This window comes from Archocentrus centrarchus, chromosome 10 (genome assembly GCF_007364275.1).
Source record: "Archocentrus centrarchus isolate MPI-CPG fArcCen1 chromosome 10, fArcCen1, whole genome shotgun sequence".
NCBI lineage: Eukaryota > Metazoa > Chordata > Actinopteri > Cichliformes > Cichlidae > Archocentrus > Archocentrus centrarchus.
The window spans coordinates 20265106-20278619 of NC_044355.1; the positions used below are offsets into that span (position 1 = coordinate 20265106).

General features: G+C 40.7%; 1 protein-coding gene across 1 annotated transcript; it reads left to right on the plus strand.

The window, feature by feature from the left end:
* The first annotated feature begins 649 nt into the window (after positions 1–649).
* On the plus strand, positions 650–4196 carry LOC115787042 (regulator of cell cycle RGCC). The gene is made up of 5 exons (XM_030739611.1): positions 650–829; positions 1664–1828; positions 2491–2571; positions 3203–3265; positions 3860–4196. Exons 1-5 carry the CDS (start codon positions 808–810, stop codon positions 3865–3867), a joined length of 339 nt encoding a protein of 112 aa, XP_030595471.1. The 5' UTR covers positions 650–807; the 3' UTR covers positions 3868–4196.
* Positions 4197–13514: the final 9318 nt, after the last annotated feature.

Below are 13514 nucleotides of genomic sequence, written 5' to 3' on the forward strand. Positions count from 1 at the left end.
CCAAGTTTTCAAACAGTATAACTGGTTGTGCCGCATTTATTCTGTGGTATTGCTTAACGAAAGGGCCCGAGGTTTTCTGCCGGTGGTAAACACGCAAATCTGTCATGTTTCATAGCAAATTCCAAAGTAGTTACTGTAGAGCCCACAAGCTTGTACTTGAAGGCCCCCTGTAGACAGAGTAGAGTAGTGCACTTGTGAAAGCAGAATAATGAAGGTTGTTGATGAAGTTTAGTTGGTCGAGTTTCGTTTTGGAGTATGAGTGATAGCCAGCAGGAAATTACATATCTATCTATCTATCTATCTATCTATCTATCTATCTATCTATCTATCTATCTATATATATATATATATATATATATATATATATATATATATATATATATATATATATATATATATATATATATATATATATATATATATATATATATGTAGACCCCCCACCCCTGCATCTCTCTGTCGACCAAGACGGAATCATTTGCGGATTTTGCGACAGTTTTCTGTCTTAATTTAAAGGCATGGGGTTCTTTGGCCCCAGCCTGACTTGCGGTATGTAATGGTTTATTCCAGTCTCTCTCATTTGCGTAATACTTCATTTTACTTTCCGACTCCGTTTCCCAGTTACAGTCGGGTAGACCTCTGTGGGTTTTCATCTGCGATATGATTGGCTGGGCCGGCCCTCTAGCAGAGCGGGAGTGGAGCGCTTTAGAATAAAACTACAGTAGTGCTTTTAGTGATTGTCAGCTTCAAACCGCTTTGAACCCAGACATACAGCAGCTTCGAGGTGCTTTTCTTTCAAGTCCCACTATGTCCTCAGACAATACCATGGGTGAGTCCAACTACTGCTCAAGCCATTAATTTGAAATTATTACAGAGATGGATCATAGCGCACTGTTTCTTCTAGCGAATTTATAAAACTTGTTAAACATTTTTAAAATACATACATCTGTCTCAGCATAAATTAAAGCTTTAGAGGAAGATTTCTAAACCATCTCGCTATGCTTTTATTAAAAAGAACAATTCCTCCTTAACTTACTTATCCTTTCTGTCATCACTAGTTCTCTCTGCCACATCATATATGTACATCTATATTTTCCAGAACTTTCCACGCACCAAAGTTTTTTTGAGTATTAGTGTTCCATTTTTTTTCTCTCTTGCTGCTTTATCAATCCATGAGGGATTTTAACTTTGTGATAGTTTTGTGAGCCTCATAAAATGTTGGAAAACCTAAACTGCGTTGATCCTTCACCCATTTTTAAAATAATGGTGCTGGCCCTGAAAAGTTGTTTTATAGCAGCCCAGAGCATACAACTTTGATTTATGATGCAATATATAGATATATATATATTTCATCACAGTTTGCAGACCAGGTGTTTTACTGTCTGTCTACTGTTCTATATGCCATATGGGAACATGTCCAGTTATTTGATGCAGTGCACTGACATAAACGTCAGCTGCAAGTTTTGAATTTCAGCATTTATTTTTTGTCACCTAGAAGATATTTGTGTTATTTCTTATATGTAGAAATATTCGGCATCTCTGAGATGTTTGGTCAAGTCTTAAAAATGTATATTTCAGCACTTTTTCCTATTTTCCTTTGCTGCTGAAATAAGCAGAGTCCATCTCGGAGTTTTCTTTCCAACTGCTGTCACATTTTCCACAGACTTGGACTCAGAGCTGGGTGAGTTGCTCCAGGAGTTCCAGGATGTGGTGGAGGAGCTGAAGGCCCCTACTCAAAGCAGACCACATGCTTACCAGCAAGCATCGCACGAGGCCAAATGTCTCACAAGACAGAGCGAAGACAGTGGAGTCGAGGATTCAGATTACAGTAAGTTATTTAAAAAAACACACACACACATTAGAGCAATGTCAGTGATTAAGATAATATCTGCTTAATGTACAAAGTGTGGGGAAGGAAAGTAATTATTTAGTGCATCAAGCTGGTGAGTGACATTGTTTGGAGTCCCCGTGGACTTGAGTTGAGCCCCTTTATCAACCCAAACAACTGCAGCTTGACACATTTAATTTGCATGAAATTAGTGGTACAAGAGGACACATCCCTACACACTTCTATTAAAGTGGCTGTTTGTGCTCATGACAATAGCTGTGTACTGGAATGAGCTGCAATTACGGATATCCCATCTTGTGTAATTGTCTTCCCCCCTTTGTTATACATTTGTCGACGGTTATAAGATAAAAGAAGAAAGTGTATTTTTTTCCTGCTCCCATGTGTCGTCATTATTGAAAGTATTTTGCCCCCATAACGTTTCAACAGGCAAACCGCTTTCAAAGGCCGACACATGGGAGTCACTAGCACTGCACAGACATTTACCTTCTTTTTTTTTTTTTTTTCATTGCATGTTATCATCATTATGTGCAACTTCTGCATTATTATGTTAGAGTTTTGTCATTGTCAGTGATCATTTGCATGGACTGCCCTTAGTGCTTGTTATCTCCTTTCACTCCCTCCTTGCTTCCTTCTACCCCCAGGCAGTGAACATTCTATGGGGAACAGTTTGAATACCAGCGAAGAGGAGCTCCACACAGCAGGAATAACGCTGGCATCAAAAGGTACTGGAGCCTTCTATCAGCCCATCTCCATCTAGATAGCTGTAGTTCTTACAGTGATCACTATCACTTTATAAAAGCCACACAGAAAGCATCTGCATTACCCTGGAATCGGTCTTGGTTTGCACAACAAAGCAACTTCCACTGTGACTGTGACTTCTCAGCACTCCTCTTTCAAAGTCCCCTGCATGGAGTTAATTGTGCTGTTGTGCAGTGATGAGACTGGCTCTAGGCTGTGTGCGCGTGTAAATTAATGAGCACTGTTGTAATTTGTTGCATTCACACGCACAGACTACTGTTGAAGATGAACATAAGGTGACCAGAAAGTGTCGATCACTCTTTTTTTACACAGAAAAGCATACAACAGAGATCCTGGTGGGGGAAAGCTGCCAAGGTTTTTGGAGCTCTTAAAATCAGCTTTATCTCAGTTTGAACAAAAGGAACCAAAGACGTTTTTTTGCCAGTTCAGTTCATACTTTATGTAATTCTGGGACTTAGATAACTTTTCAGCTTTTGGTCCAAAGGAACTAGGCTACCACTGAACTGAGCTACAAAAATGTTCCACTGCAGTTTTCTTTTTTTTTTTTTTGTTATAGTTTCTCAAATTCCTTTTCTTTCTGTCCTCCTTCTGCAGCCAAGCTGGGAGACACAAGGGAACTTGAGAGTTTTATCGACATGTTGGACCGAGAACTTGCTGGTGCGTATTTAAGAAAATTACACCCTCTATCATCCAATCTTTTCTTTATTTCTTTTGTACTGAGTCGACAAGGCAGCAGGGTGGAGTATGTTACAGTGGCAGAGACACTGACAGAGTGTGGCGTTGTGGTTTTAGACTGCATAGTAGTATCCACCTTGTTTCTACAGTGTACTGTCCCCCTGCTGTTTATCTCTGAGCACCCTTTATGTGTAAATGTCATGTTTGGGGACTCAGGTGGACTATCTACACGCCCTTTAGTGATAATGGCATACTTGACTACATGGGCGTCATGATCCTGCTATCAGCGCCAAAGCAGTGGTGTTCCAGAGGCCCATAAACACGCGCATCATCCAGAGCACGCACATAAGCAACAGGGAACAAAACATAAATCCACTGCTATCAGCGGTCTCGACACAAAGCGAATTAATGTTACAAATTAATCGTAACTCCCTGTGTATCTTTGCAAGGCTCACTCAGTCACTGCACGCTTATGCATTTGTTAACATACCTGTGCTTTTTTCTATTCTTGCGAGAGAGCTTTTTTCTTTTTGTTTGCTATTTATTTATTTTATTTTATTTCTTTATTTTTTGCAGAGATGTGAACAGAGAGCAAAAGTGAGCCACGTATAATGGGGAGAGAAATACGCTGGGGGCGACATGGCTGGCTACTGCTGAGCAGAAAGAGAAATATACACCAGAGCAGATCTGATGGAGCAAACGCTCCCCTTGCCGCTCCGGGGGAAAAGGTTAACATCCAAAATTAAAAGGGCAGTCCATTCCGAAATGCAAGAACTCCCACAGACCCCCGGCGATGCTGCGTCCAGCCAGCAAAGACAATGTCCCCGCAGCATCAGATCCAGGATGTGTGACATATTCCTGAAATGAGACGAAGCTTCCATCGGCTAAAGCATATGACCCCCCCCCCCCCCCCCCCCCCCCCCCCCAAAAAAAAGAAAGAAAAAAAACACTGCCTAGAGTATAGAAAGCATGTTTGTGCCACATTTTAAAAATTCCCAGACGTGCAATGCCAGGAAAAGGCTCTAAATCCTCACGGCTGTATAGTGTTGAAGAAGGCTGAGCTTCGTCTAGATCAAAATCTTATATGGCACAAAAGTTTTAAGCTCATTTCAAACTAATTTCAAGTCCAAATGGTTCAGATTTCATTTATTTTATCTGGTGTACAGTTCTTGTTTATATTTGTTTTTTATAATATATATTGTATATACAAATAAATGCATATAAAATAAAACCACGTTTGCAATGCATTTCCTACTTTGTCCTATTTTTTGCAAAATATATGCAACCAAACAGAATATTTTTATTTATTTGGTGCAGAGGCTTTTGCTTTACTGACCACATCTGTTCTACCACACTGTGCTCAGAGGCTGTCACCTTGCCCAAAAAACAAAAAAACCATTTCTCACAGCTAACTACATTAAATGTGCCCACATCTTCTTTCTCTCTAAATTGTCTGCTACTAGTGTCACACTTCATGTCTCATAAGCCCCTCAACTGTTTTTCTTTGTTTGCTCCTGTTGCTTCCTCTCTGTCTGTTCTGATTATTCTTTGAGTTTCACTTCAGCAAGCAGCACAGGAAAACCACAAATTTAGCTCAGACACCAGCTTAAAAAGGAAGTGCGTCAGTACTGCTGTGAGAAGCAATGCTCATTTAGACTCTGTATTGCCTTTTCACACAAATCTAATCTTTGAACTGAAGACTGGAAGCTGCTGTGCTTTGAGTCACATGCAAAAGACTTTCCCATCGCAGTTTTGTCTATATTCTGCTGTCATTTCTGTGGCGTGTAGGTGGACTCAGTGACATGCATGTGCAGGTGTCTCCTCCAAACTGTCAAAGTAACACAGACACACACAAGGGTGAGGTGACTGTTGTGCTTGTAAAGGTGTCATTTTTGACTTGTGAGTTGTAATTTTGCATGGAGGGACATCAGCATTGTAAGCCGCCTGATATATGCAAATTTATTTTTAGCCTGGTGTGAATTGTCACATCTGAGTTTCAAAAGAGCCTGAATGAGGAACTTAAGCCAGAAGTCAATCTGAGACTTGTTATTGTAATTACACACTTATGAAAGCCAAGGAACACTTCTGCCTGTTGAAAAATATAGATGTCAGAGACAAGAACTTCACTGGACTGCCATTGTTTTCTCCTTAAAAATCTCTGGACAGCTAGCTGATATAAACACTGGCCCTGGTGGTGATGTATTATGGATTAGACTCCTTGGGTGGGCCTATTTTCTGACAGCACGTCAGTGACAGAGTCCAAAGGAGGAAAGGCTGGACATTTAAGTTACTGTTCTTTGTCTGTTTATGTCTCATTAGAACACACTTTGTTCAGAAAGTTCAGCTCTGTTTTGAACTGCGGCCAGCTATTTAACTGTGCTGACCAGGACAAGAGCAACTCGGGCGAGAGAGGGAGAGACGCGTATAGCTGTGGGAGCAAATGAGCTTTAAATGTGACATTACTGTAAAGATAAGAGGAATAATGGGAACTGAAAGAAAAATTGAGACTGTTCAAGCAGTGAGGAAATACACAGTAGTGGTGCGGAGTATCCGGCTTCTACTGTGTTGTCTGTTCCACTTAAGAGAAAGGCCAGACTGACTGATTGAGGGCACAGCTGTTCAGGATAGTTACAAAGCTGGCTTCGACATGATGGAAGTTCCCTCACAAATGGAGGGTGCATCCTGTTTTTTAAACTCAAGGTGAGGAACTGCAAGAATACAGGAAACATGATGGTGAAGTGCAAGTAATACTGAAAGGAATTTCATTTGGATCGCTTCCCGTGTTGTCTTTCTAATGTTGTGTTTCAGGTTCGACATCCGCTCTGGTACTCGCTGCTGTGGCACCGCTGCTGCACTAATCCACACAGGCTACACGAAAAGTCACCAGCAGCTAATTATGCTGCATCATTTTTATTAGATTGCTCTTCAGTGGGATCTGATGTAATATATCAGTTTGTCTTTTGGGAACACCTCCTCATTATTGTTTATCTGCTCATTACTATGAGACGGGTGTTTGATTGGCAGCACACCAAAGTAAGAGGTCAATATGCCAGCCAGTCGTTGTTTAGATAACAGACAGACTAAATGATGAATGAACTGAGTTCATTAGCTGGTAAATTAAAATGAATTGATGTTATGATGAGACAATGAATAGTCCCGAGAAATGAAGACATAATAAAAACCACATTGTCCCTTTCACGGCCCTCACCTATATACTCAGGTATCCTTGTAATAAATGTCACAAAGACTTAAAATCTCTACGCACAATACTGGTTTGTTTTAAACTAGTTAGCAAGCTAATGAAGATGTAATTGAGTGCAGCAGAAAGGAGACACTTGTTATTATCAGACAATGAGTAAATGAAGCAGAGATATGGCCTGTGCAGCGAGGCTATCGCGGCTGAGATGAGTGCAGCATGCAGAGCACGCAGTCTTCTGTCATCTGCCTGATGAGAGAACGGAGCAACGCCTTTCCCCTGAGAGTCCCCCAAATGGTCCAGGCTAACAACGCTCTCCCAAGGAATTAGCTTGCTCAACCACCCAACACACACACACACACACGCACGCACGCACGCACGCACGCACGCACGCACGCACGCACACACACACACACACACACACACACACACACACACACACACACACACACACACACACGAACGAATTGTAAAAGTCTGACTGGGTCTTACATAAGTGAAGCTAGTCTCTGAGCCCAGATCAAGGACTCAGAGCACTACTTTGTTATTCTTGTAGAGCTCCAGGACTTGGTGGCATGCTTTAGAATACTATTATAACATTGGATAAGTAGTTGGATGGATGGATGAATGGATGGATGGATGGATGGAATAATGGATGGATGGATGAATGGATGGATGGATGGATGGATGATGGATGGATGGATGGATGGATGGATGTTCCAGTGGTGGATGATCATAATAAACATGGCCAAAGTTTAAAATACTGAGCTCAGTGTATGTGCATGTAATGAGCAAAAAGCTCACGGACCACTCAAAGCGTTCAGTTTCCAAAACTCTTTTCTGCTTTTGGATTTGTATCATGTCAGTGAGAGCAGACATCCCTAATATGGTCATCTCAGGGACACAATTCTGTCTGTGAGCACAACAAACCTCCTAATTGCAATGGCAATCAGGAAGTGGGGGTGGCCTCAATGGGCGAGACTGTATCAAGCTCCAGTATAAGATAAATAAGGATTATTTTGAACTATGAATCATACAAAGGACCAGCAGTGTAAACTAAGATTTAGAATATGGAGCTGGAAATAGGTCCACTTAAAAACTGTTGCAATTCCTTTTTTTTCCATTTTTGCATTTTGAAAGAATTAAAAGTGGCAGTGTGCTATCATTTGAATAAAAGCTCATTTTAAATGTGTGTTTGCTGCACAGGTTGTATTTATTTCTTTTCACTTCAAATATCAAGAAAACAAGCAATTTGCCTGAGGATGCCCAAATCTTTGACTACAGGCATAAACAATCTCTAAAATACTTTAAAGTCATGTGAGCTATTTATGAAAGTCACAAATGGTTTAAAAATCATTTTTGGATCAATGGGAGTAAACACTGATTTGCAGCAGGACTATTATTTTTTTATAAGATAGTGACTGGCATAGCAAACTTTGACTTTGACCACATAAAGGTAACATGACAAACTCCTACATTCCTTTCCCCCAGCTCTGTATATCACAAGCTTTGCATTCTTGTAATATCCCAATTCATTAAAAGGATTTTCTGTTCACAGGACTTCTGCATGGCTTTCATATTTATGCAATTCCCAAACTTTGGATTCATTGCCTTCATGTAGATTTGAATGTTCCTGTCACGCCCTTCTCTTTGCCTCAGTCGCTGACATTCCTCATCGCCTTAGCTATATTTTGTTTAGTGCAAATAAGCAAATGGCTGCTAACACATCTAACTACAATGATGGGCACTGTAAACAATACATCCACTAAACATCAGCATGTTCTGCATTAGCTCACAGCATCTGTTCCCAAGCAGAGCCAGAGTAACTTGCAAGCCTTTTGCTGCCAACTGATGAGTCTGTTTCAGAGATGCAAACTCAGCAGTTTGTGGTTTTTGTTTATTTATCATAATTTGTCATATTGGGGAGTTTTTCTTACATTGTTTAAAATAAAAGGCACCTTTCACAGTATTGTAAAATACCTAAGAAATAATGCAATACCCAACTCACTTAGGTTAAAAATCACTGCACTCATCAAGCCCATTGCTTATAGAAGTGGAAACAATTTAATGGTGTGTTTGGATTTTAGTGGTCTCTGTCACGTACAGTAAATCTCTGCTCATGCCCGTGTCATTTCCTGTTTTGCTCTCTGACGTCTGTCTCATTGTAGGCTGTGAGACAGGAAACTGGTGTAATTCCTTAAGAAGGAGTTCATTTCTAAGGAATGTGATTCTTCCAGTGTTTCCTGATTTCAAATTAGCCATTACATCACTGCTGACTGGGGATTTCTTGATGCCACTTCACCCTTCCTCTTTCAGCTCAGGCAGTCAGTTTACTTGAATTCATTACAGGAAATCAAGCAAACAATGCAAAATCTATCAAAGCGCTGAAACACTTATCGTTTCATTCTTGCATGATGGAAAGCACCTCTATCTTGAATAATGACCAATTTAAGCTCGATCTATAAATCAAAACACTGGTGAGAAAAGAGAGCGAAAGCAAGCTGTGAGAAGATGTGGATGTGAGAATGGAAGTGACAGCGAACATAGTTTTAGCAAATGCCATGGGCTACCTAGTGGGCAAAAAAAAAAAAAAACCTGTATCGTAAAGTAGCAAGCTAGTAAGCTGTCAGTCACACAAGGAGGTCTCAGGGCATCTTTAAAGCTGTGAAAATGCTTCCAGTGTGTTGACAGTTTCCGGAGAGTGGACTGAAATGAATGTGTGCGACTTTTAGGATCCAGGAGAAGACTTCAGAGGTTCCTCTAGTGACTGGGCTGCTTTGGTGCTGGATTCTGTGTGTAAAACATTTTTGTGGATGAGATGCTTCGTTCTTATCATTCATCTGACATCTGACCATAAAGTAGGCAGTGTTTATCGTTTATATTATGTATAAACACTGGAGGCAGTCTGACGGGCCATTTGTAATATCACAGACTTGGATTCCCAGTTCCCAAACTTAAAGAATTTAAAATCATTTTGCATTTTTTTTTTTTTTTTTTAAGGTCAGACGTCTTATATCTGTCTTTTTAGGTGAAGGAAAAGCACACAAACATCTGTTCAATTCATCTGAATAGCTGAAGAGTTCACTACATAAGACTAATGTTTAGGCTTTCACTTCTAAATGAAGTTCTCTGCCTCTCGGGGCAAAAATAGGCTTAACTTCAAAGGGTGTTTCCAGTATTTCATGGAAAAAAAAAATGGTGCAGATTTTTTTGGACTGAGCTCACACACTAAAGTCAAACTCACAGAGCATTTGATCTGTAAGATCTGTGAAATGCCTGGTAGCCTGGATTAGAACTAAAGATCAAATTGGTGTTACTGAAAGTCATTGTAATGTGATCTAAGTGATAAGATACTTTCGGGAAGTCCTGCGGGAGTCCTCTGTAGTCTGTACCAGAGCAACACAGACTGGTGAGTTCTGACACCAAAAGTCCACTGACGCAACCTTCCCCTGCCACCAGTAACCCACATCTGAGACAGGCATTAGTGGACTGCCATCTGATGGTGAACTCCAGCTGATGCAACAGAGCGATAGCAGCCAGTCTGGCCTCAGTTGGTGAGGAACATCATTGCAAAAATAAATAAATAAATAAAATAAAAAGCAAGATAATGCTGTGAGTGATGAGTGCAGTTAAAGCAGGAATGAAACTTTTCCCAGTCAGAACTAGACCAACTAGCAGGAAGAATTAGATGTCAAGTGGCAACTCATGGTAAGAGGTTTTTGCAGGATAGATCCTCTGCTGAGGCTTAAAATGTGCTTGTTGCCTGCTGTTGTTACTTCCCCCACATACTGGGAGTGTGCAGGCTTTAGTCTCAGCAGTGTCAGTGGTATCTCCAGGCCATCTATCTTGTAGAGGGCAGATCATTATGTAGTCGACAGGTAGCTTTAGGTTGAGGCCAGGTGGGAATGCCTGTACTAGATGAACTATAGGCTACTACTGTTGTTCACTGGACCTCCATAAAACCACACTGGCTCCTTTAACTGTTGAATACTACAGTACACTTGGGCTTGTTCTATTCTTGCACCAATGCTGCAGTTTATTGCACCCAGTGCTGCATTTAAAATACTGGTGTTATTTTATTTATTTTTTACCAACTAATCCCATAAAACCAAACACATCAATGAATTTATCCTGCTAACAAGTGCTGTCTGTGCAGACGCAGCTTGTAGCTTACGTTCTGTGCCACACAACTCCATCACTGCATAAAAACCACTAAAAACACATAAAGCAGGCATACTACTGGGTGATATTCTCCTTATTTTGGCAGCTCTGCGGCCGTATTTTGTCTTGATAGCAGCTCTGTGTTGAGCAGGCATCACTGAGAATACGAGGGGACGCGTCTCCTCTGCTCCTCTGATGAGCTACAGAAAGAAAACTTTACTTTGTCTTCATTGCAATTAAAGAATATGTCACCCAACACACTATTCTGGCTTTTGTCTCTATGTTTTTCACAGTTTCTGGACAACAGCGAGTTTAGTGGCACAGAGACATATGCTTCATTTGGCTGTGAATGCAAAGATGATGCTTGTTAGCAGGATAAATTTGTTGTTTGGTTTGGTCTGGTTTGTGGGATTTGTTGTTAATAATAACAAAGATAAAATATGCCAGCCTTATTCATCAGTGCAAAAGGTGTGTGATTTTTGGAGGAACAGAGAACTTAAATGTAACACAATGCCTAGGATTGTGGTGCTTTGTCTTTAAACATTTTGTATGATTCATACGGTGGCCACTTTATTGGGTACACCTGTTCTACTGCTCATAGCACAAATATCTAATCTGCCAATCCCATTGCAGAAACCCAATGCCTTTAGCCATGTAGACATGGCTGAGATGACACGCTAAAGTTCAAACTGAGCATTAGAATGAGGAAAAAAGGTGATTTAAGTGATGTGGCATGCGTGATGGTGCCAGATGAGCTGGTCTGAATATTTCAGAAACTGCTGACCTACTGGGATTTTCCCCCACAACCATCTCAGAGAATAGAGTGAAAGGTAGAATATATACAGTGAGCAGCAGTTCTCTGGGTGAAAATGCCTTGTTGATGCCAGAGATCAGAGGAGAATGGTCAGAGCGCATCGAGCTGATAGGAAGACAACAGTAACTCAAATAACCACCTGGTACGCAGAAGAGCATCTTTGAATGCGCAATATTTCGGGTCTTGAAGCAGCAGGAGGGTTACAGAGGCAGAAGACCACAACGGTCACAACTCCTGTCAGCTCAGGACAGGAAAAGTGAGGATACAGTTTGCATAAGTTTGCCACAATTCGACAGCAGAAGACTTAAGAAATGTTACCAGGTCTGTTGAGTCTTTATTTCTGCTGCAACATAGGATGGTTAAAGTCAGAATTTGATGTAAACAACACAAAATTATGGAGCCATCCGGCCTTATATCAGCAGTTTGGGCTGGTGGTGGTGGTGTACATGTGTGGTGGTTATTTTCTTGAAATACTTTGGGCCCCTTTGTATTTTAAACTCCACGGCCTGCTTGGGTATTGTTGCTGACCATGTCCATCCCTTTATGACCACAGTGTACCCATCTTCTGATGGCTGCTTCCAGCAGAATAACGCACCATGCCGCAAAGCTCAGATCATTTCCATCTGTGTTTCTTGAATATGAAGGTGAGTTCACTGCACTCAAATGGCCTCCACGGTCACCAGAGCTCAATCCAATAGAGCACCTTTGAGATGAAGTGGAACGAGAGAATCCCATCACGAACAAGCAGCTGAACTGTGATGCTATCATGTCAATAGGGACCAAAATCTCTGAAGAATGTTTTCATCACTGTTTTGAAACTATGCCATGAAGACAGTTGAGAAGGAAAAAGGGGGTCTAACATGGTGCTAGCAAGATGTACCCAATAAAAGTGTCTGGTGAGTGTATATATATATATACACACACAAACACAAAACACTCTTACCAGCATCAAACCTCTTGGTTTCAGGCCTTCTGAAAATAGATGTCATGCTCTATATTCATGAGAACACAATGAGATACATAAAGAATAGATATTTTATTTTGATTACTCCAGTTTCCGTGATTATAAATACATTCTATGGACATAAACATAGAAGTAACAGGGCATCTTTAGTAATCTGTACAATAACACTGAGATAACATAGATTTATCAGAGATGTATTTAGGCTCAAAGCCCATTGATTTTGTTGATTACAGTCCTAGTTCCCAGTGACACAGTGTGTTATAATATCTGCGTTTGAAACTCTGGTGCATGAAACTCCTCATTAGGTGAACCTGAAAAATATAAAATATGTTACTGATTTGTCTATGCTGTATGGGTACATGAGTTTTTTTTTCTTCCCAGATTGCATTTTTCACATGGAAATAATAGAATATTGATGTTTTGACAAAATGCAGTATGATATCCCTTTTGGAGAAAAACAGGCTATTTAAATTCAAAGTGCGAGAGTTTTGGTTCACTGACTGACTCGAATCTGCTTCTCAATAAGTAATGTTCATTAGCTTCTTAGTCAGCAGAGAAACAAGGTAACTCAAGGAAATTAGATTCTAAATGACTGGAAATGAGTAGTCCAGATTATGGCACTTACAAAGCAGAAGAAAGCGAAAATGGGCAAGTCACATACGTGTGAGGCAGAGGTAGAGCTGCTCAGATGTATTTTACATGAGGGAAGTAGAGAAAAAAAAAACATTTGAACACAAAAGAAAGAAGGAAAAAGATGAATGAGACTTGAGAACAGCGAGATGAAGGTGAGGAAGAAGGTGAGGGGAAATATAGGTAACAACGTGCTCACTGTGTTAGAAATAAAATTCTCAATATCTTCACGTGAGCACAACGACACCCACAACCGCACACACCTGCAGCTCTCTCCCAGCGGGTGGGACTGTGTAATTTGGCACATCCATTTCCTGGGCTGGGTTTGTCTCCACTGCTGTTTGTCACAAACCCCATCGGGGTATTCCAGCCAATCCTTGAATGATGTCACTTTCGAAACACACTTGCCGAACTGCAAACAAATCTCGGCTGTGGAAAAGCGTCTCACTCATAACTGTCCCTTTTT